At 45.3% G+C, this 23,314-nt stretch overlaps 2 protein-coding genes across 5 annotated transcripts in view; one reads left to right on the top strand and one right to left on the bottom strand.

The window, feature by feature from the left end:
• Positions 1-972: 972 nt before the first annotated feature.
• Positions 973-13,931, bottom strand: ADPRH (ADP-ribosylarginine hydrolase). Its single transcript, XM_070369943.1, has 4 exons — positions 13,791-13,931; positions 10,295-10,620; positions 8,632-8,992; positions 973-7,446 (listed from the first exon to the last, which is right to left on the bottom strand). The coding sequence occupies exons 2-4, from the start codon at positions 10,605-10,607 to the stop codon at positions 7,059-7,061; spliced, it is 1,062 nt and encodes a 353-aa protein (XP_070226044.1). The 5' UTR covers positions 10,608-10,620; positions 13,791-13,931; the 3' UTR covers positions 973-7,058.
• A 9,151-nt stretch (positions 13,932-23,082) lies between these two features.
• Positions 23,083-23,314, top strand: part of CD80 (CD80 molecule) — a 28,474-nt gene continuing 28,242 nt past the window's right edge. For all 4 annotated transcript variants that reach the window (XM_070369928.1, XM_005905437.3, XM_070369923.1 and 1 more), the window contains exon 1: positions 23,083-23,257. The gene's annotated coding sequence lies outside the window, so the exon portion shown is untranslated. The remainder of the gene's footprint in view (positions 23,258-23,314) is intronic.

The following is a 23,314-nucleotide window of genomic DNA, read 5'->3' as shown; positions in this document are numbered from 1 at the left end:
CCTCCCCTCACACTCATCATCTGGTCAATGCTCTCCATGTGCAGTTGCTCAGAATCACCCAGGGGACCGAGGGCAGACTGCTGGGCCCAACCCAGACACGCTGACTGAGAATCTCTGGGGCTGTGCCCAGGACTCTGCAGTTCTCATGCCAGAGCCACTAGTCTTCTGTTAACTCTTACCAAGGCCGTCTCCATGTGACCAGTGAGGAAACCAATGCTCACAGACACCAGTGGCCTAGAAGCACTGTTTCAGGGCGCCAAGAAAGCGGGTACCCCTGGAAAGTGGTGTGTTTTAGAAGGTGAGGATAGAGATTTTTCTACAGGAGACTCTGGTGGGGACCAGCTTATAATCAGTGTACATGGCCCATCTCCCCCAGGGAGAATATGAGCCTTCAGAGGGCAGAATTCTGGTCTCTTTTGTTCATGAGGTGTCCCCAAGCACCTGGCACAGCGCCTGCCACTCAGCCAGTGTTCAGTATTTGCTAAGGGGAGGGGGTGGGGAGGGGTGGTACTCTGCAGGGGTTGCTCATTTAGAGAAGGGCCGTGGGAAGGGGCCTGATCTTGAGACCACGTGGAGGCCTCCTAGAGTGGAATCTGATGGTTTTACTTGCCTAGGATCTGGGAACACGGGGAGGCAAATGAGAGATCGAGGATGCCGGGTTCAATATCCATCGCTCATTGCTCAGGCTCCCTGCTGTGTGCTTGCTACCTAGAACATTGCCAGGCACATAGGAGGTGCTCATTAAACACTTGTTTTGAGAGAGAGAGAGGGGAGGAAGAGATGTGGTGTGGAAGGGAAGAGAGAAAGAGAGGAAATTATAGGCTTCAATCCCTGGAATCCATGGAATCCCTTCCAGCCTTTCCTGCCTGCCTGTTCCCAACTCAGACACCCAGCTTCCTCATCTTGCTTCAGGATCCCAGGCCTTCAGTTTAGGGGTGGGGTTGGAAGTGGGGGGAATATAAACAAACATACTAATATAAAATAAATTTTATTATTCTAATTAATAAATTTAATTAATTCTGGGCCTCACCTGTTTATGACTACAAAATGAGGTCACATTAATTTTTTCAAGTGTGGTTTTTAATAGTTCTACATGCATATGATTTTTTTTTTAATTAAGAAGTACAAAAGCACAACACGCATCTCAAACCTACCACTCACTTCCCTTTTGACGTCACCTTATAGCTGTAGGAAGGTGAAGAGAGGGCACCAGCTGCTGCCACCAACATCTCACTCCTGGGTTTCATTCTGGCTTTGATTAAGGAAACCCTTTCTAATTATAGTAAACAATTAGGGTATAGTAGGACAGAGAAGGCAATGGCACCCCACTCCAGTTCTCTTGCCTGGAAAATCCCATGGATGGAGGAGCCTGGTTAGGCTGCAGTCCATGGGGTCACTAGGAGTCGGACACGACTGAGCGACTTCACTTTCACTTTTCACTTTCATGCATTGGAGAAGGAAATGGCAACCCACTCCAGTGTTCTTGCCTGGAGAATCCCAGGGACAGGGGAGCCTGGTGGGCTGCCGTCTCTGGGGTTGCACAAAGTCGGACATGACTGAAGCGACTTAGCAGCAGCAGGACTGAAGACAAGCAGACCTGGGTTTAAGTCCCAGCTCCATCTAATCATTTAGCAACTTTTCTTCCTGCTCTTGTCTTTCCTTCCCCAAAGGAAGGTCTCACCAACTCCCTAGGTGTCAGTTTCCTCAAACCCAAACCCCAAGGATGAAAAAATGATGGCAAGACTGCCCTCTCTATGGTGTCTGGATGACCCCTGGTCCTTAATTTGACCCCATTCCTTGAGGAGGTGATCCATGGGGATGGCTGACTGAAATCACGCTCCCAGGAGCTCTGGCTGTTTTACAAAGATACACATTACCTCGCCCTGCAGGGGTGGAGACAGAAGAGGAAATGGAGAATATTTCATTCTCCACTGAGAATGGAGAATGGTGGCTGAGATGAGACCAATGCTAATTTTGCAGATTAAAAAGTACTTATTGCCAAGACTTCTAGAGAACATCTGCTGCTGCTGCTAAGTCGCTTCAGTCGTGTCCGACTCTGTGCGACCCCACAGACGGCAGCCCACCAGGCTCCCCGTCCCTGGGATTCTCCAGGCAAGAACACTGGAGTGGGTTGTCATTTCCTTCTCCAATGCATGAAAGTGAAAAGTGAAAGTGAAGTTGCTCAGTTGTGTCCGACTCTTGGCAACCCCGTGGACTGAAGCCTACCAGGCTCCTCCGCCCATGGGATTTTCCAATCAAGAATACTGGAGTGGGGTGCCATTGCCTTCTCCAGAGAACATCTAGCCATCATGTAACAAAGCAAGTGAAGTGCCATCATTTAGCAGGTCAAAAAAATACCATTAATCCCTGTTAACGTTACTCATGATCTTTTCTCTTCTCCAGGACACACGTATTAACCTGATTAGCCTGGTGGTCTGCCGTCTATGCGGTCACACAGAGTTGGACACGACTGAAGTGACTTAGCAGCAGCAGCAGCAGCATGAGAAGTTTATACTGTGATTCAGGTCATCTTCTCAATTTATTCTAACATTATGCATATAATTAAGTCTGTTATCTCTTTCCTCTGTTCATTCTGGTTCTTCCTCCTTTTTCTCTTTCTCTCTCCCTCTCTTACACACACACACACACACACACACACACACACATACACACACACACACCAACATTCACAGGTTGGGAGAGAAGGCAGAGCCCAGGTGTGGGTGGGCGGAGGCAGAGGTGATGGGTGTAACAGTTGTTCTCTTCCGACTGCTTCTATTTTCTCAGAGAAATAGGAAGCAAAGCTGTCAACTGAGAGCCAAGTTTGGAGAGGAGGTTTTGAGAAAAAGGAATCTGAGAGTCTGATCTCATTCTGAATTGTGCCTGCTGTGAAGAGTGAGAATTTGCAGAGCAAATAGAACAGGCTCTTAAAGAGATACTCGCTCTTGTCTCCAATCGCAGCTGAAATGTGACTAGAAAACAAAAAATGCTAAGTTCCAACCCTCTTCCTCTGCCGTGACCCCCTTCCCCACATGCACATACTTCCACCGCCCCGTTCTAAGGAGACTGCAACGACAAATCCCTGAGGACTTAATGGGAGGCAGCTGAACTGCTCTAGACCTCCCTTCCCCACTTCCCTCTGCAGGAAATCAGCAGTTTGAAGGAGAAATCACGAGAATCCTAAATTCTACGGGTTTCCCCTTCCTTCCTGAAAGGGGAGGAAGGCAGTGCTGTGCTTCACAACCAGCTGAGTGAGGGGGGGTACTGGCCGAGAGTGAGGGCGACCACACGAAGGTGACAGCGGCAGCTGCTCCTGAGTCAGCCATGTGCTGGGCAACCTCCCCGGCCTCCAGATCTGTCTTATTGGAGAGGGACAGGTGGAGTGTAGAGAGCAGCAGGGGGCCGGGGGGGCACAGCCTGCACCCCTCTGCTGTGACCAGGAGGGATGAGGAGAACCTTCAGGAGAGAAACTGACTCTTTTCCCTCAGGGCTCCCCTGGTGAGGCTGGTCTAGGGCAACCCTGGAGACAGGGAACCCCGAAAGAGGAAGGCAAGGAATGAGAGAGGCATCCATGTCCCCTTTTCTCCTCTAAGCCCTTTGGGCTCAGGACTGACTGTGGTCGGGAGGAAGGAGGACATGACTTTAAAGTTTTACAACTGATCAAACTGGATGGGGCTTCCTACCTCTGGGTATATATCCAAAGGAAATGAAAACAGGGCATCAAAGAGGTATCTCTGCCCCATGTTCACTGCAGCTTTATTCATAATAGTCAAGATAAGGAAACAACTCAAGTATCTGCCAACTGATGAATGGATAAAGAGGATGTAGTACATATATACAATAGAATACTATTCAGCTATGCGAAAGAAGGAAATCCTGATGTTTGTGACAGTATCAATGCACCTTAGGGCATTATGCTAACTAAAATAAATCAGAGAGAGGAAGATAAATATTACGTGATACCACTTATATGTGGAATCTTAAAAAAAAAAAAAGTCAAATCCATATTAATAGAAACAGAGAGTAGAAAAGTGGTTGCCAGGGGCTGGTTAGGGGGCAGTGGTGGTGAGGGAAATAAGGGGAGGTTGGTAAAAGGGTATAAACTTTTATGATGAATAAGGTCTGAAGATCTGATGGAAAACATGGTGACCATGGTTGATAACACTATACTGTGAAGTTGAAGTTTACTAGGAGAGTAGAACTTAAATGTTCTCACCAAAAAAAAGGTAAACATGTGAGGTGATGGATATGCTCCTTAACGAGATGAAGGGACACCTTTCACCGTGTATATGTATATTAAATCACCACAATGTACACTTTAAATATCTTACAATTTTACATTCATTCATATCTCAGTAAAGCTGAAATTAAAAAATATCTGGACTGGGATGGACTGGATTGGATTTTTAATACCCTTCACCACCCCCCTCTCCACACAAAACTAAAAAGATGACACTAAGGAGCAGGGAAAGCAACTTTAACAAAACTAAAAAGATGACACTAAGCAGCACAGAAAGCAGCTTATACGAAGGCAGTGGCTGGAGAAAAAGAAAATCATTCCATGTGTGCTTCCACTAAATTCAGACAATTCATCAAACCAGTTATAGAGGTAAAACAGGTCATGCCTCAGAATCCACTGGCTAAAATGCTCTTCTTCCCTTTTCTGTATTACAAGGTTTAAGCATTCAGTTTTGCCACTTGGTCAGTGCTAACTGAATTCTAGTGCTCCACCCTAAAACTGCAGGCAGAGGACTTCCCTGGTGGTGCAGTGGCTAAGACTCTGCTCCCAATGCAGGGAGCCTGGGTTTGATCCCTGGTCAGGGAACAGCTCCCATATGCCACAACTAAGAGTTTGCATGCCACAACTAAAGATCCCACAGGCTGCAAGACCCGGTGCAGCCAAATAAATAAATAAATACTGCAAGCTCTCCTGACAGAAAGACACAGAAAAAATGTTTCCTTTTTTTCCTACAGCTGCAGAAAAGTACAGGCTATTCTGTACTGTCACTTTTTATCAAGTGGGAAATTGAAAAACAGTCATAAAAGTCTCCATCTTAATCTTCTGTTCAAGAATCCTGTGTAAATATGTATTTACTGTTTTCTATTATTCTAAAACTGTCATCAAAATATTTCTACAGAGGAGTCTTCTTGTGCACCTGGATTTAAGACACCTGCATTTAAGAGGTTATTACCATGTTCTGTAAATGGTAAATCCCCACCCCTAAAAGTCTGCAATTTCTGATTGTCCTGCTGAAGAATCTACTGTACTAGTTTCATTATTTAAAACACATCTGTTTTCTGAAATATATAAATACATATGAGAGCTTTTAAACCAGAAAAAGAGCTTTGGAATTTTCTTCTCCCTTTACATACAAAAGAATGATAAATCTGATGCCTTTGCTGCAGTCCTGCTTCAGATACAGAGTTGAGATCTCTGTCTCACTGAAGTCAGCACACAGGCCTGGTTAAAGCCTCAAATCCTCCATCTCTCTCAGGCCAGCACAGGTCACTCCTAATAGTTATGAAGTAGAGGGCATTTGAAACCCAAGAGAAAGTGCATGCTCAAAGCATTCACATCAAAACCAACTGAGGAACCTCCACAGTAAACACTGAGTGTCTCCAGTAGGCTAGACAGGAAGACCACAAAGAGAGTGAGACACGAGCCTTCACAAGCAGCCTCAGAGGGTCCTCAGAAGACCCACAGTCACCACACAACACGCTCAGTATGGTGACAGAGCTGGAGACAGAAGGCTGTGGGTGTTTTGAAGAGAGAGGGCCAAGAGCCTGAACAGTGAGAGTGGGTTTTCATCAAGGAGATGCTACTTGAACTGGAACTTGAAGGTAAAAGAGGAGAAGGAAGAGCTCCCAGAAATGAAGAAGCAGGGGGTAAGTATTCATTGTACATGATTACAAGTGCAGTATGATCGACTTGTTATGTATTTGTAAAGATCTCTCTGGAGGGCAATGCGGAAGGCAGTACTGGGATTAGAGGCACCAGACAGGAGGCTAATAAACAACATTCATTTAATATATGTTGACGAAGCATCTCTTGTGCACCTGGGCACCATGCTAGATTCTGTCTAGAGGAGAATAAAGACTGTCAAATAGGTGACAACGAGCTGGCACCATGTCAAGTGCCATACCTAGGAAATTAGAGGGTGCAGCTGTTAATAGGAGCAGAATCTCTTCAGACTTAAATAGTTTGCAATACAGAAATCCAGCTGAAAAATATGTGGTGCCATAAGGTAAAAGAATGACAGATCTGAAGGATATTCAGGATGTAGAACCATCTAGTAGACGCTGTGGGGACCCCCACATACACACCTCACTGTTCCCATGCACCCTACAGCCTGCCACTGCAAACATCTCTGAGTCTTAACCTGGGGACACTCATGTTTGGCTTTACAAGAGGCAGGCCAGGAAGCACCAGGGAGTTAGCACCCCTGGGAGTGGTCCTCCACCAACATCAGATGAAAGACGGTGGGACAACTCTGAGTGCCTTATGCAAAGGACCCAGATGGACTGCATCTCAAGTGCCTACAGTGGGAACCTGCTCATCAACACACCTTGTCCTGGCTCCTCTCCCTTCCCTGTTTCATTTCCCCATTCTCCTAACAGTCCTTCCTGGAATCACCTCCCAAGTAAACTACTTGCACTCAGATCTTTGTCTTAGAATCCACTTTTGGTAACCCAACCTGAAACAAACAGAAAAAAAAAAAAAAAAAAACTTAGTGAAAGATCAGATGGTAAAAATGGAAACCCAAATATGAGGCTATATGATTTCTAATTTGGGAAATGGTGATCCCATTAACTGAGAAATAGACTCTTCAGGATAGGAAGAGGGGTACATTTGGGGCAGGGGCTGGTGAAGACAGGATAAGTTTGGAAACATTGAGCTTCAATGTTCCCTTGGGTAACAGGTGCCCAAGGGACTGTTACCTCAAAATTCCCTGAGTACAAGGTTAAGACTCTTGACTTTGAAAAAAGTGAAACAGTAGAAAAGGGACTACACAAGAGAAGAAACCACCAGAAATGAATGTCACTTCTCCCTAGGGTAATTACCTAAGAGAATACAAAGCCCTAGCTGTCTCTTCCAGCCGGTTTCTGTATTCTAGCTTCTCATAGTTGGAGGGACTTACTCCTTTAAAACCATACATCACTCCCCACCAACAGCCAGCAATTGCAGCGGTAGAATCACTGTCTCCACCGTGGAAAAATGCTCGGTGGGCAAGCTCCTTCCAGGAGTCTCCTGCAGCCAGGATGGCATCATAGGCAATCATGGGGGCATCGTGTCCACTGCTGCCGCCCCAGCCAGAGTAGCTCACAGAAGTGTAGAACTGATCCCTTTCCTTCACATCAAAGGGCTTGGGGAAGGTAGGGGCTGATTTGCCATCCCAAATTCCTCTGAGTTTTAGGTACTTTTCCCACTGGTCTTGGAAGTAAGACCTGTAGGAAGAAAAAAAGACTACAGTCAATTGAAAAAATAAAGTCAAAAGCCATCAGGAAAGGTACCAGAAAGACATGTGAACAGGGAGAGTTCCATCATGACTTCAACCTCTAGAACTAATATGATATGATATAAAAAATCAAAACGAATGTTAAGTGACCTTCATTCAATACATTTTTGCTAAGGAGTGATATAAATAAGGCATCGATATCTGTTGCTATTAATGCATAAAGAAGATATACAGCAAGTTAAAGGTGAGAAATGTAGGTTTTGTTTTTCCTGAGTTGAGAATTAGGTCAAGTGTCAACTTTCAAGGGTGAACGTTATTTATTTAGTCTGTCATCATATATTTTATTATTTTATATTACTTTCTTAACAAAATTGTACACATTTAAGGTGTACGACATGATGATTTGGTATACATATGCATAATGAAATGATCACTACCATCAACCTAATTAACACATCATCTCCTTATACAGCTACTTTTTTTTTTTTAAGAGGGAACTTCAGAACATCATGACCGTAGATGATTTCAGCAGAAAGCCTCTGGACATTTTTATTCTAAGAAAGGCAATGTGAAGTAAATTCAAAAAAGGGGAAGATGCGGTCTTACCACTTATTAATTAGCTGGTGGAAAAACCTATCTTTAGGTCATTTTAACCAAGGATTTCACAATATTATTTGTTTGTCAAGACAACAATGAAAAAACAAGTTCCAGAAAATAATCAGGAAAATTTATCTCAGTAAAGAATAGCCACAGGGACTTTTCCCTGGCGGTCCAGTGGTTAAGACACTGCTCTTCCACTGGAGAGGGCACGAGTTCGATCCCTGGGTGGGGAACGAAGATCCCACATGCTGTGTGGCATGGCCAGGAAAAAACAAAAGAGAGAAAAGGAAGAGCCACAAAACTCTGGAGAACAGGATCCGTACACATGAGGGAAGCAGTGCAGCCGCCCTACTCACTGAGGTCTTCACTTGGCTCCTTGGTGGCCATCACAGCTGGGACTGTATTTAGAATCCTTAGCAGGAGGGTGGGGAGGGGGCTGGATGCAGTGGATGATGAAATTGGACGGGAGACCGATGATGGTTGCTAAAAGTCTGAGTTTTAGGCATACACATGCATGCAGGTGTGCACACAGACTCAACCATTTTCTAGCAGGAGTGTGCCCCTGCAAACTCACCAGTGTTGAAGATTCTGCTCCACAAAGTAGCCTGATTGGACAATGTACTTTTTAGCTTCCGGAAGTACCTCCATCAGTCCTCTTCCCCACTGCTGGGGAGGCTTGCCGTTCACAGCATAGGCTGTAAAAAGAGCAGACACAAGGGCTCCCAGGTAGCCTGTCGGATGGTGATGGGTCATCCGGCCGCTCTCGATGCTCACCTGGATCAGTGAGCCCAGCTGACTGCTGTGAGGGAACCGGAGACCAATGCACATGGCCCTCATGGCGGCCCCGCAGCCACCCTCATGACTGTTAAAGGGAATCCTCCAGCCATCGGCTTTGTCTGGCTCCAGCAGCATGGCGTTCTGCACTGAGGCACCCCCTGGGAAGAGTCGGGTAGAGAATGGGGTCAGGGTAACGAAAGCAAAGGCCTGGCAGGAGGAGAGAACCAAGCCCTGCCTCCAACTTTCCTGGGTGGAAAGGAAAGCCAAAACGTGTGATGATGAAGGCCCCCAACTCCAAACCCCAGGTCAGCACTGAGCCTTACTTACACAAGGGTACTTAGACGCTGTTGGGTTTGTGGGAGGGGCTTTTCATCAGGAAATGTTATGAGCTGAACTGTATTGATGATAAGCTGAATTGTATTCCCCAAAATTCATATGTTGAAGAGCTAATCCCTAGAACTTCGGAATGTGACTGTATTTGGAGATGGGCCTTTTACAGAGGTGATGACTTTAAAATGAGAATGTTAGGATGGGCCCTGATTCAGTCTAATCAGTGTCCTAATAAGAAGAGGAAACCTGAACACACAAAAAGACACTAGGAATGTGTGCTCTGAGAGGGCACAGCATGGTCTGCAAGCCAAAGAGAAAGGATTCCTTCAGAAGAAATGAAACCAACACCCTGATCTCAGGCTTCTAGCTTCCCAAACAGTGAGAAAATGATACCTGTTGTTTAAGCCCAGCCAATCTGTGGTATTTTGTTATGGCAGGTCAAGCTAACTAATACAAGAACCAGGGAAAAGGTGGTTCACATCAGCTGTTGGCCAAGTGACTATAAAAAAGTGAGCAAGAACCACTTGTGAGCAGACCTGGAACCAGAAAAAGAGTCTCTACAAAACGGTTTCCAGTCTTCTTTAAAAATAAAAAGTTTTTCTTCACAGATATTAAAGAAAACTTAGAAACTACGAATAAGTGAAAGGAAACTAGGAAACTATAAATACTCTTATCACCCAGATCTTTCCCAACAGATATACATACATACTCTTAATGAGAATGGGTTCATAAGATACATAGCGTTTCATAATCTACTTTACTTCATATACATCTTTCCGTATCAGTAAACACTTACCTGTATCATTTTAAATGGCTGCAGATGTGTCACCATAATTAAATAAATGACAGAACATTTAGCTGGTTTCTATTTTTATCATAACTAAGAAAACTCATGTCCCAGGACTTCCCCTGTGGTCCAGAGGTTATGACTGCTTTGCATTGCAGGGGGCATGCGTTTGATCCCTCGTCGGCAAACTAAGGTCCCACAGGCTCTGGGTGTGGCAAAAAAATTAATTAAAAAATAAAAAACTAGTATCTTTTATAGTTAAACCCCAATCAACATTTTAAATGACTTCCTTGGGTCTGTTTTAATCCTCCACCTGCCCAGGACCTCCACCAGCTGCTCTCACCTGGTGCCCGGCCATCCATGTCTCCCATGCAGTCCTGGTAATGCTTAGCAAGGAGGGAATACAAGTGAGTCAAGTCTGAGACTTTGCCAGCTTCCAGGAGTGCTTCTGCTGTGGCCAGGTGCATCACGGTGTCATCGCTGACTCTCCACCTCTCCACATCTATGGCATCCAAGCCACCAAGCTGGGCCAGCTGCCTGTGAATTTTCTCCCCATTCTGGAGGAACTCCCACTTTCCATTGAAGTATCCCAAGGCATCTCCAGCTGCACTCAGCACCATGGCTGCCACATACCTCTCCATCAGGGCCCCACACATGGTGAAGCTGTCTCTGGGGGAACATAAAGATACACAGAGGATGGGGAGAAAAAAAAATTAGAAAAAATAATAGCCCTATCAGCATTTTACTGGGGCTTCCCTGGTGGCTTAGAGGTAAGGAATCCACCTACCAATGAAGGAGACAGGTTCAATCCCTGGGTCCGGAAGATCAACTGGAGGAGGAAATGGTAACCCACTCCAGTATTTTTGCCTGGGAAATCCCACGGACAGAGGAGCTGGGTGGGCTACACTCCAAAGTGTCACAAAGCATAAGACACGACTGAGAGACGGAGCACACACATCACATTTTACTGATTACTCACTCCTTGCAGGCACAGTATTAAGGGCATATCATTTAATCCTCACAACAGCTCTATGGGAAGTGGAATAAGCCCATTTTGTTGTGTTGTTGTTGTTGTTTAGTCACTAAGCTAAATCGTGTCCAAGTCTTTTTCAGCCTTGACTAGCCCACCAGGCTCCTCTGTCTGTGGGATTTCCCAGGCAAGATCAGAACTTTGTCTTGTCTTGTCAAGTTAGGCAAGACTAACTAGGACCCTATCTTTGCCTCTCTGTGAGTGGCAAGCCCATTAAATTCTGCAAATCAACCATTTTCTCTTTTTGGTTGAATTTGGCCTTGGAATGCATCCCTCCTTTTCGTAAACGTTAACTTTCCACTGGTAACACGAGGCACTGTTCGCAAAGCACCTGCACCTTCAGTCTCATCAGAGAGCCTGGATGACAGTCTGCATGTCAGAGATAAGAAAACGGAGGGCCAGAGAGGGTAACTTCACGCAAGCAACAGATGGAGGCACTGGATCCAAGTCTTCTGTTTCTGGGCCATTCACCTCAGCACAGACCTACTTACCTTGAGCAACCTCTTTGTGCCTTACCCTTCATATCTGTAAGGCAGTGGCACAAACAGTAATAACCTCATAGGTTGGTCATGAGTAGTAAATGAATTAATTTAAAAAATAACTTTAGTTATTCTTTTTAAACATATTTATTTGGCTGCGCCAGGTCTTGGCTGTGGCAAGTGGGATCTTCCATCTTTGTTGCTACATGCAGGTTCTTTTAGTTGCAGCACAGAGGAACTTCAGTTGCAGCATATGGGACCTTTCTGTCACAGCATGCTGAATCTTTAGTTGCAGCATGCAAACTCAGTTGCAGCATGTGAGATCTAGTTCCCTAACCAGGGAAGTTCCAGTGAATTAATCTTTATAAAGTACCTAGAACAGTGTTTAGCACATAATAAGTAGTATTTTTTATTATTCATACACAACCAGGGGAAATGATTTTTCCATTAATTGAACTAGAATACTGTACTTTCTCCCCACAATCTTCCTTTCAACAGCAGTATTTAAATTTTGTGTTCCTTCTAAATGTTTGACTTGTAGAGTCTTGGGGTCTCAGCTAACACTCTCTCTCTCCATGAATCTCAGTTCAGTTCAGTTCAGTTCAGTCATCAGTCATATCTCTTTGCAACCCCATGGCCTGCAGCATGCCAGGCTTCCCTGTCCATCACCAACTCCCAGAGCTTGCTCAAATTCATGTCCATTGAGTCGGTGATGCCATCCAACCATCTTATCCTCTGTCATCCCCTTCTTCCTTCAAACTTTCCCAGCATCAGGGTCTTTTCCAATGAGTCAGTTCTTCCCATCACGTGGCCAAAGCACTGATGCTTCAGCGTCAGTCCTTCCAATGAATATTCAGGACTGACTTCCTTTAGGACTGACTGGTTGGATCTCCTTGCAGTCCAAGTGACTCTCAAGAGTCTTCTCCAACCTAACCCCCAGTAAAGTCCTGGTTTCCCATTGTGCCCTACAGCTTGTAGCATTCACCCGCAGAGCCTTCCACTATGTGTCCTCCGTCTATCATCCACTCCACTTCACCAGGCCAGGAAAACACTTTGAAATGCTGGTGGAGTAGCTCATTCTCTTCTCAGCTCAAGCTCTTACCCCATCCAAGATGTCTCACTCTCCTCCTCTTACCTAAAATCTATTTGCTCAGGGTTAAGTTCAAATCCTTGGCCTTCCCAAGGGAGTCCTGCTCCAGCTGCACTGCTGTAGCCCAGGGAACGCCAGGTGCATGTTGGCAAGCACCTGAGAAAAATGATGAGGACAGACTGAGCAGCCCATTATCGAGTTCCTGATCATATTGAATTTCCTGGCCCAGAAACGGTATCTGTAAAAAATTGACTTACATATTTTAATGTTTATAAATGATGCTTAGGAACTGGAGTTCTGGGCTGAAGTTCTGGGCTAACAGTCCGGGCTCCGCTCAGAATCAGGTGTGTGATGATGGACAAGCTACCTCCTTCCAGGACCTCAATTTTCCCACGGTAAATCGTATTGCAGGGATGGGTGCAGAGGTAGTGGGGAGCTATAGATGCAACCTGGGCTCCCGTCCTGCGCTGAGAGCTTCATAGACCAAGCTTAGTTCTAGACTTCTGAAGACGGATCTTTAAGCCCCTGTACCCTCTTCTAAGGAGCTTCCCTTGTAGCTTAGTTGGTAAAGAGTCCATTTACAATGCAGAAGACCCAGGTTCGATTCTTGGGTTGGGAAGATCCCCCGGAGAAGGAAATGGCAACCCACTCCAGTATTCTTGCCTGGAGAATCTCATGGACTGTAGTCTGCCAGGCTCCTCTGTCCATGAAATCGCAAAAGTCGGACACGACTTAGCGACTAAACCACCACCACCACCCTCTTCTCAAGTCCTCAGCTTCCTGTCTGTAATTCCTCCTGGCTCCACCCGAATGTGTTTCTGTGGCTTTCAAGTGAGGCTGGGGGGTGGTGGGCGACGACCACCTCACCCTGTAAGAAATTTTCTTTTGAGTTTTTACACCGTGCTGTGGCCTCCCGCTTTCCAGAACGCTGTTATTCTTTACACGCTTAAAATTTCCAGTTGACGGTCTCGTCCCCGAACTTTACATTCAAAACGGAGATCTGGGCAGTTGATTCACCGCAGTCTTCTGCGTTTTTTGTGTTTTTTTTTTTTTTTGAGTGGGGGAGGGTACAGGTTCAGCCCCGACAGGGGTGGAGGGTGGCCCCTAGGTCACCGCGGGAGAGGGGCGCGAGGGACGGGACGGGATGCGGGCGGGGAGGGTGGGGGAAGGAAGGGCGGGCGGGACCGGCAGCCGCCGGGAGAGGAGCGCGGGTGTGGGGGCCTAGCGCGGGGAGGGGTACCTGGTGGCCGGGAGGGGTGTCACGCTCGTGAGCCCAGGGCGGGGCCGGGCGCCGGGAAGTCAGGGTGCGAGGAGGCCCAGCGCGGACCCCGGCGCGAGCCGAGAGCTGAGCACCAAGCGGGGTGGAGCGCCGCGTCCGCGGATCGCGCTCAGGTTCCACAGGCCCGGACCGGTGCCCGGCGCTTGCAGTTGCTCGAGCGTCAGCTGCCCGCTGCGTCAACCGTCCCCTCGGCTCGGGGGGAGGGGTGGGGGTGGGGGTGGGGGCGGGGGCGCCGCGGAGGACGGACGACGGGAAATGGCGCCGCTCCGCCACCAACACCCCACCCCACCCTCACCCCTGTCGAGGACTCAGGAGTGACCCCGGCGTGAAGCCTCGGCCTTTCCTCCAGTCCAGCTCCCCTGGGCAGTGAATAGTGTGTGGCCCCGATCTCGGAAAACGGTGCTGATTGCGTGAGTGGCCTTTGTAACCGTTCTGGGCCCTCATCCATAAAATGGGGCAATAATAGTACCGACCTCTTTAGGGTGGTTGGTAGGATTAATTTTAACTCTTGTCATTTATTTGGTCGCAGAATAGAATATTTTCATGCTGATAATAAATAAAAGCAAAGGAAAACTAAGAGTATTTTTGCCTGAATAAATTCTTGAAAAGAATTAGAAACACTATCTGCAGGTATTCTATGAAGATATTCTAAACACTATATGATCTCTGTATGCTTATCTTTCTTGCTACAGGCATTAAACACCTGCTGTTTACCACGTGGATGCTAGGCCCTAACACAACCCTGCTCTCATAAGAGTGGACCCATGCAAGGAATCCCATCTTAGGCTGTTGATTTCCATTTTTTGTTTTTAAATAAAAAGTTCTTTTTATGATTAAAAAAATAATGCATACTTCCAGTAGAAAAACTGAGAAATCTTTTAGAAATATCTCTTAAAAATATATCTCTCATGTGTTCACAAAGATAAATGTTTCTGGATTTCTTTGCAGAATTGTTTCTCAGCAGAAAATTGGAAATAACCTCTATTTAGAGAGGAGAATGTGTTTCCTTCTCCTAAATTAGGGCATAACTATGAAACTTTTCCAAAAAGGTAGACATTTAAATCAGTAGATTTGGGGTAAATAATTAGGTTCACAGGGGAAGAAACTGGAGACATTTTGTTAATCAAAAAATCAGCTTTTAGAGTGAGGGATATACATGGTCTTATTTATGTAAAAAAAAAAGAGCTCTGTGTGTGTGTGCATGCCTGTGTGTGAAATGACTGAAAGGATACATGTTACATTGTTATTAATGATTATATAATTATCTCTCAGGTGGCTAAGGGGAGAGTTTGCAGGGAGTAGGGAGAGAGAGAAAGAGAAACTTTTAATCTTTCATATTAAGAATTTTTACATATTACGTGTAGAAAGAAATTTTAGAAAGCATAGAAAAAAAGCCCACATTCTACCACTCAAACTGTAAAGACTGATACAGTCTTTATGCACATTTTTTTTAAATGGGGTCATTTTGTATATACAATATTATATCCTATTTTTAATCACTAAGCTTTACATTGTAAGCATTTCTGTCATTTGTAATAGTGTTGTTACTACAACTGGATCCAAATGTTCAAATAAGGTAATGCCTCTAAAATAACCCCCCTTTCATGTTGATACAAAGTAATTAGGAGGCCCTGATGGTCAGTTCCTCTGCAGCCACACCATGGCCAGGGCTGGTTCAACAGAAAGAAAACAGAAGTATAGATAGTTGAAAAACAGGAGATTAAACAAACCTTCATCACTTCAGGGGCCTGAATGTATTATACCATGCCACCATGCCTCATGAAATCTTGAGAGCTAAAAAAAATTTTTTTTAATGAGAAAGAGAGAGAAAGATAGAGCTAACAGGAAATGGTTAATAGACAGGGCCCCTGACCTGTGCAGCAAATGCAAAATAACAAAAAGTTTCAGAGAAAAATGTACCACAGAATAGGACACAATTTAACACAATTTTTTTAAAATGATTTAAAGTGATAAAAAATGAAGTAGAGGCTTTTTAGAAGAAAACAGAAGAAAGCTAGGCCAGGAGAAATAGGAAGCCAAAAACGGCTGGTCACATATCCTGCAGCATCAACTCACTTCAGAAGATTCAGTGAGCATCTGTGACGGTTAATTTTAGGTATTCACCTGGCTAGGAAAAAGTACCCAGATACTTGGTCAAACATTTTTCTAGATGTTTCTGTGAAGGCATTTTTAAGATGAGATTAACATGGAAATCAGCAGCTAATTTTCTTCCATGGTAAGTGGGCCTTACCCATTCAGTTGAAGGCCTTAATAGAAAAAAGATTGATCTGACACAAGGAAGAAGGAATTCTGCCAGCAGGCTATCTTCACATGGAGCTGCTATATCACCTCAACCTGGGTCTTCAGCCTGCTAGCCTATCGTGCAGATTTTGGACTTGGTAACCTCCACAATCACATGAGCCAGTTCCTTAAAATAAATCTCTCTCTCCATGTATGTATTGGTTTTGTTTCTCTGGAGAACCCTATTACAGCATATAAAGTATGCTAGATACTTTGCTAGGCGCTTACTGCAGTTACTGAGGTAGAGCAAGAATCACAGGGATAGAGGAGGCTTTTGAGGCACAAGCACTGTGACCAAGGAGAATGTTCAAGGTACCAGCTCAGCAAATAGGAGGGAGACATTATCAGCTTAGAGGGTTCACAGAAGGGGGCATCTAGAGAAAATTATATCTGGGCTTATTTTTTAAAAGAATAAGAAGATAAACTAAAATTTCCAGAAGCCCAGAAATAACCCAAACAGCTAGTTCAGAGGAGAAGCAAAGATTTAAAAAAAGTAAAAGTAAAAACAAAGACGCAGACTTAGGTTGATATTTCCTCCCGAGTGATGCACGGTTGCTCAGCCCGACCTCATTGTGGAGGCGTGAGTTAGTTTGCAGTCCGGCCTGTCGCTGGGTTAGAAGACTGGTCACGGTCTTAAGCTTTCTCCTTTTCTGTCTTACTGAATCATTTCCAAACACTTCATCGTAAGACTGAGTACTAGATTTGCGCAATGGAAATCAAGTGTCCTCCTGGAGGATTTTAAAGAAGGCTGGAGAAGAATTTGAAGATGTTTATCAAAGAAAACAGGCTCTCTGACCACTGGTCCCAAAGTACTTTTTAAAAATAGAATCCATATGTACATAAGAGCAAAGTTTACATCATAACATGTCAGAGTCAGAAGGGATATTTGCATACCTGTAACTTTATAGTGAGGAAAGTGAGGCCCAACTAAGGGAAGAGAGTTCCTTTGAGTCACACGCAGAGAGAAGTAGCCTTCTCTGAACTCTTCTCTAAAGGAGGCCATGGTCTTGGAGCTCTCAGTCCAGGGCTTCTTCCATTCCCTGTACTGCCACTCACACAAACTTTGAAATGATATGATAGACTAAACATTGAGTTCATTAACGCTCTGAACCTGCTGAGCCTGATTTTTTAAAATATTTCATACTCCTTCCACAAGAGCCCTCCATTTGATGACAGTGTAAAAGTCATATTTACTATTATACAGAGTGAAGTAAGCCACAAGGAAAAACACCAATACAGTATACTAACGCATATATATGGAATTTAGAAAGCTAGTAAAGATAACCCTGTATGCGAGACAGCAAAAGAGACACAGATGTATAGAACAGTCTTTTGGACTCTGTCGGAGAGGGCGAGGGTGGGATGGTTTGGGAGAATAGCACTGAAACATGTAAACTATCACATGTGAAACGGATCGCCAGTCCAGGTTTGATGCATGATACAGGGTGCTCAGGGCTGGTGCACTGGGATGACCCAGAGGGATGGGATGGGGAGGGAGGTGGGAGCAGGGTTCAGGATGGGGAACACATGTACACCCATGGCGGATTCATGTCAATGTATGACAAAATCAATACAATATTGTATAGTAATTAGCCTCCAAAAAAAAAGTGAAAAAAAATACAAAAAAAAATTCTGATGCTTAAAAAGGAGAAAAAATAAATAAAAGTCGTATTTAAAGAAAGATCCAAGATATGTGCTGTAATTCTAATAAGCAGGCAGTAATCAAATATGGCAGAAGGTGGGGATGGGGACACTGAATGGAGAGATAAGTGGATACAAATTGGTGTTTTAAGAGCAGGCAGTGGCTTCTCTCCTAAGCAGAACAGAAAGAGACCTGGGGGAAGTCCACATTCCTGCCCACCCCTCTTTCCCCGTGTCTCTGGAGTGCTCTCGTTTGCTTCTGTAAGTTGTTTTTTCCCAACCTTTGATCTGGAGATCCACGTAGATTTTGAAACCTTCTTTGGTACATTTTCTACCAGATGGCCCCCGCCCCTCTGCCTCTCCCAGTTCTGTGGGGATTTCCCACAGCCGGTCAGCTGAGTCCCCACACTCCCCTTCCTGAGTTTGCAATGGACTTTTGGTGCTTCTGACCACAGGCTCATCCTAAGCACTTCACTGCCCACAAGTCTGGCTCTCAGTGGGTGAAAATATAGCTTCCAGGAAATGGAAAGTAACTACTGAAGCCAAACACCTGGGTAGCCTTGCTTAAGTTCCCTCCCCACTCTCCCATCTTCTGCTCCACCATCCCTCCATCAGCATCAGACTAGGCTAACCTACCTGAGTCTGCTCATTTTGCTTCAAGAAGAATCCTCGGGACTATAGGTAAAGGAAAACCTCATCAGGGGACATCTTTCAGCCCTCTCCTCCTATCCTCTGATGAGGTGTCAGTTCCCTGACCCTTCGTCTCTGGCATTCATTCCTAAAACTGATCTTTGGAGAGAGCTCAAGTTTGGGGGTGGGAAATCTAAAAAGTGAGAGTGAAACCAAGACTTCACAAAGGAAGCTGGTTTAGGCAGGTTTCCTAGTGGTAACAGCCGCTGGAGAGTCCCTCAGCCTCCCCCTGTGGATGCCAGTGAAGTCAGCTCCAGAATCAGGAGGGAGTCAATGTGAGGATGTGCTTTGGCTCTTCATGCATCAAATAAATTCTGCTCTTCTCCAGCATCCTTGTGTAAATGGGGCCACAAGTGGCCAGATTTCCTCTAGGTAAATGTGTCTGTGCAAGGTGTACTTTAAATGTTGCCCTTTCTGGGGAGAGTTGACGAGAGATAAATCTCCTCTTTCCAGTCAAGCCATGCAATTTCTCTTTAATTTAATTAATGCATAGAATTAGACGACTCCCCTCCCTGCAACCCCTCCCCACAACCCCTCCCCCCAACCCCTCCCCCTTCTTTTGAAATAGGAGACCATGACCTTTGGTTACAGATTGTTTTTCCCCTAGATTACTGTGTCACTAAGAAACAGAGGGCAGCTATCTATTTCACTTTTCAAGAAAATATGCCAGAAAGAAGAAAGAGGAGGAAAGGGAAGAAGCTGAGGAGGAAGGAGAAGAAGGGGAGGGTAAAGGAAGGTGGTTACTTCCTCCTGTTGATGTTGTTTAGCTGGTAAGTCCTGTCCAACTCTTTGTGCCTCTTAGGGTGGTTAAATAGTTTAGTGTGTTTAAGAAGTAAATGCCCTATTGTTCAGTCTCTTTAATGGGCTCAGCCTGGCACTCAGTGATGACCTAGAATGGTGGGATAGGGGAAGGAGAGGAAGGCTCAGGAGAGAAGGGGTATATATATATATCTATATATACATATAAATTCTGACTGAATCTAGTTGTCGTACGACAGAAACCAACACAAAATTGTAAAGCTATTTTCTACCAATTAAATAAAAAAATCTTTTTTTTTTTTTAGTTTTATTTTATTTTTAAACTTTACAATATTGTATTGGTTTTGCCAAATATCGAAATGAATCCGCCACAGGTATACATGTGTTCCCCATCCTGAACCCTCCTCCCTCCTCCCTCCCCATACCATCCCTCTGGGTCGTCCCAGTGCACCAGCCCCCAAAAATCTTTAATGGGCTGACTTGACTCTTCAGTGTTCATTTATTCGAGCTAGATATCATGACAGCTACATGTCCCATTATGAGAGCACCAAAATCGTCTCCGTCCTCTCCTTCGACAGCCTTTGGATGGCGCCTTTCTATGTTTCTGGGGGAGCAAGGAAAGGGAAGCACAAACTGAGAAAAGGGCAGCTGTGCTGACTCTGCCAGCAGCTCTAATGGACAGTGTGGGCAGGAGGACTGCAGCCAGTGTCTGTGGCGACTCTTAATCCCCAGAGTCCTATCATCACAGAGTGGCCAGGATTCAAGAGCAGGCCCCTACCCTCAGGCAGAGAACTTGAGTGGACACAGGGTCTGTCTCTTCTCTTAAAGGATCAAGTAATAAGCATGGCAGCCCACTCCAGTATTCTTGCCTGGAAAATCCCACGGACAGAGGAGCCTGAGTATGATACAGACTGAAGTGACTGAAAAGGCAGTACAATACTACACTCCCAGTGCCTTTGAAAGTTGCCCTTTCCAGATTCATCTCACACGCACACACACACACACACAAACCAAGTCTTCCTTAAATACAACCAAATCGCCGGCTTTAATTTAAGATTATTTTCTCTAATTTGGTCATCCACAGAAGTGAAGTTCATTTACATCCATTAAAAGCTCAAAGCAAATAAACAGGAACACCTCAAGGCAGTGAAAGATCATTATCAAGAACCCCCAATCCCCTTGGCCAATCTTAAAAATATCTCAGCTCTCCTCTGTTTGCTCTTTTCTCTGAATTGCCCAGTTTAACATTCTTCTTCTTATTGTTTGTTACTTTTTTTCGGGATCCATTTCGTTTGAAACAGAATGTAGTATTTCAATAAAGGTCTGGGCTCATGTGCAAAGATAATGAAGATAATTCCTGGCCGTGGCATGTCATTTTTCCACTCATACCTCCCTAATATTTTGTTGGCATTTTCACCATCTTGCAGCCTTAGAATGCCCTGGGTCTTTTTCTGTGATTGTTTGTTTCTTTTTCTTAGGGTCTGTCCATCTTGTTCTTATCTCTCTCCCATTCTATTCACCTTTGCATCCACAGCACATGATACAGTTCTAGGCATACAGTAGGCACTCAGTAAATTTGGGGGGACTGGCTTGATGTGGCAAAGGAGTGGTACAGACATTAGGAGCTCAGAGGAGGGAAAGAGCAGATGGGGATTAGAAGAGCCAAAGAGAGATTCTTGAGGAAGTGATTTTTGGAATACCCCTTTAGGGAAGGAAGATGTTTGGATGGGCAGAGAGGATGGGAAAGGCAGTACAGGGGGTTATGGTGAAGTTAAGATTTTCAGGCAGAAAGTAGAGCCCCAAATGCAGAAGGGAGAGGGGCAGTGGGCAACAGGGAAAGAGCCCTCAGTTTAGATCAGAGTTAGTGCTGAATGTCCACTTCTCTTTTCATTTAAAGAACTCTGGTGATTTCCATCTCCGTGAATCAGAAAGAATGTGACAGCGTACAAAGAAGAAGAGATTACCACTTTCACACCGATGGCCTTTACCACCAGCTTTAGCAGAGTGTGGCACCACTCGGGAGCACCACAGTCTTAAAGCCCAGATCTGGCCACCCCATTCTGAGTGCAGGCTATACAGATGAATTTAAATGAAGCTGAGAACGGGAGTCAGAGAGGCTCCACAGAGAGGCTGAAATTCATTGCAACCACAGTCCAGGGCAGAAATCAGGGTGCTGGTTGCCAGGTAGTTGCCCAGGGGAACTGACCTGAAACAGAGGTCAGAGAGCTTCTTGTGACTCTTCATTGCTGAGATTGCAACCAGTCTTGTTAGAAAAACCAAAGATACAACTTCCTGAAAATTTTTGTTAATGCAAAAGTGGGTTTGTTTCTTTGGCAACAGAAGAGTCCACCGTGGGAAAGGTTTTCTCAGCACCTAAGCTGTCTTAAATAACAACAACAAAAGCTGTCCTAGCACCTTGGACCCTGAGTACTCAATATGCAAAGACTTTGCAGTAGCCCTAGTTGGCCCAGCCCAACCCTGCCTGTGTTAACGTTTTTGCTCAGCCTGGCTTTTATCTGCATGAGAGGTGAAACGGTTCTAAGGTTGAGAGAGGCTAGACTGAATCTCCATTTTAGAGAGATCACTTTGTTCAGGGGCAAAGCCAAGTGCATTTATCACATTCATATATCAGTCACATCTCCTATCATTTTCTTTTCCTCTAAATGGAGTCACCTTTCTGTTTTACTCAGTTATTTTAGACGGGAAGCCATTGTGTGTCTACCACATGAAGTCCCTCCTGCCTTAAGCCTAGTTTCTCTAGAAAGCAAAGCTAGTTACAAAGCCCTAGATGACTGGGGATGTGAGTCTGGTGGTATAAGACAGGGCGATTTGACACAGGGAAGAAAGAAAGGCCAATACAAGGGTGCCTCACCATGCTGGCCTCTGCTTCAGGCAACTGGTACTCCATCTCACCGGGACCTTCTGGAAAGCCTCGTGAAATGTCTCTCTCAATTCCCCATCTGGGTGATGAAAATGGAAAGCAGTTATCCATCATCTTCCAGCCCCTTTGGATCAAGAGTAGCCCCGCTGGTTCTAAGTCCCTCATATTTCCAAGTTGCACATGCTTGAGTGTAGACTTTCCCAGAGAATCTGATGTGAAGGCAACAGAGAGGCCTCAAGTGCCAGAAGCAAACAGAGAAAGGTATGGGCCAGATAAAGTGCTATCAGGTTCCACGGGTGCAAAAGGGATCCACTGGACCAGTGTGGGTTGGCTGCCTTCCCATGAAATGCTCTAGAACTCTTCACAGGAGTAGCAGGCTGGTTGGAAATTGGCGGGGGAGGACTAAAAGCTTCCTCAGCTCACCCTCTGGTTCCGTCACTGTGTTCACCTGAGGCTTACTGTACCAGGCTAGGGTGGCTGGGGTTACTATCCCACTTGGCTAGTAGGATACACTGTCCAGCCACTCTGTAGAGATGGTGGGGGTAGGGGGCAGTGTAGGTAAGAGTGGTCTTGTAAGCTGGGCACTCCCCCAAAGTTTCCACTACCCATGAGATGGATGGCCCACTCCTGCTACGGCATGACTGTAACTAGGGAGGGGTAATTCTGGGTGCTGAAACAAAACTTGAAAAAGCACAGAAGCAGCCAGCCTTATGGCTCAAATACTGTCTACCCCCAAAGTTGATGGGTCGGCCCCTCCCACTATGGGGCACCTTTCTAACCTCTCCCCCAGGTGGCCCAGTGCAGTTTCCTCTCCCCCTTGACCCTGAGGCACTGCTGGGGCAGGTGAGGGAGAGAGGCTGTGCAATCTGCAATACCATCTGAAGGGAACTGACAAAACAGGACAGCAGAGGGAGCTTCCTCAAATTGCACATAAAGAACACTATGCTCTTCCCCTGGTTGGACTTAAACATTTCTGAACATCAGAGTTCTCTATCAAGTAAAAGGAAGTTGGGAGGGGAAATGCCACCTCTGTGAAATATCACCCAAAGAAAAACCGAGTGACTTGCCATTAGTTTGAAGACGGCAAGAAAGGAACATCTCAGAAGTGGAGCCTCATACTTCGGTTTTTAATACAAGAGGAATTGTTCTTTGGCAAGTAAGTACATTTATTATTAGCTTAATATGGGGATAGCTTGGTGGATCTAGTTACCAA

The sequence above is a fragment of the Bos mutus genome, chromosome 1, assembly GCF_027580195.1.
Source record: "Bos mutus isolate GX-2022 chromosome 1, NWIPB_WYAK_1.1, whole genome shotgun sequence".
Lineage (NCBI taxonomy): Eukaryota > Metazoa > Chordata > Mammalia > Artiodactyla > Bovidae > Bos > Bos mutus.
The sequence above is the reverse complement of the archived record's forward strand: the minus strand, read 5'-3'. Positions and strand labels throughout refer to the sequence as shown.

Excerpts from the sequence above, each read along its gene's own strand:
- ADPRH (XM_070369943.1), bottom strand. The coding sequence starts at position 10,607 with ATGTGTGGGGCCCTGATGGAGAGGTATGTGGCAGCCATGGTGCTGAGT. Across the intron at positions 8,993-10,294 it reads CATGGATGGCCGGGCACCAG|GGGGTGCCTCAGTGCAGAAC; the intron begins GTGAGAGCAGCT and ends GACTCTTCCCAG. Across the intron at positions 7,447-8,631 it reads GAGCAGAATCTTCAACACTG|GTCTTACTTCCAAGACCAGT; the intron begins GTGAGTTTGCAG and ends TTCTTCCTACAG.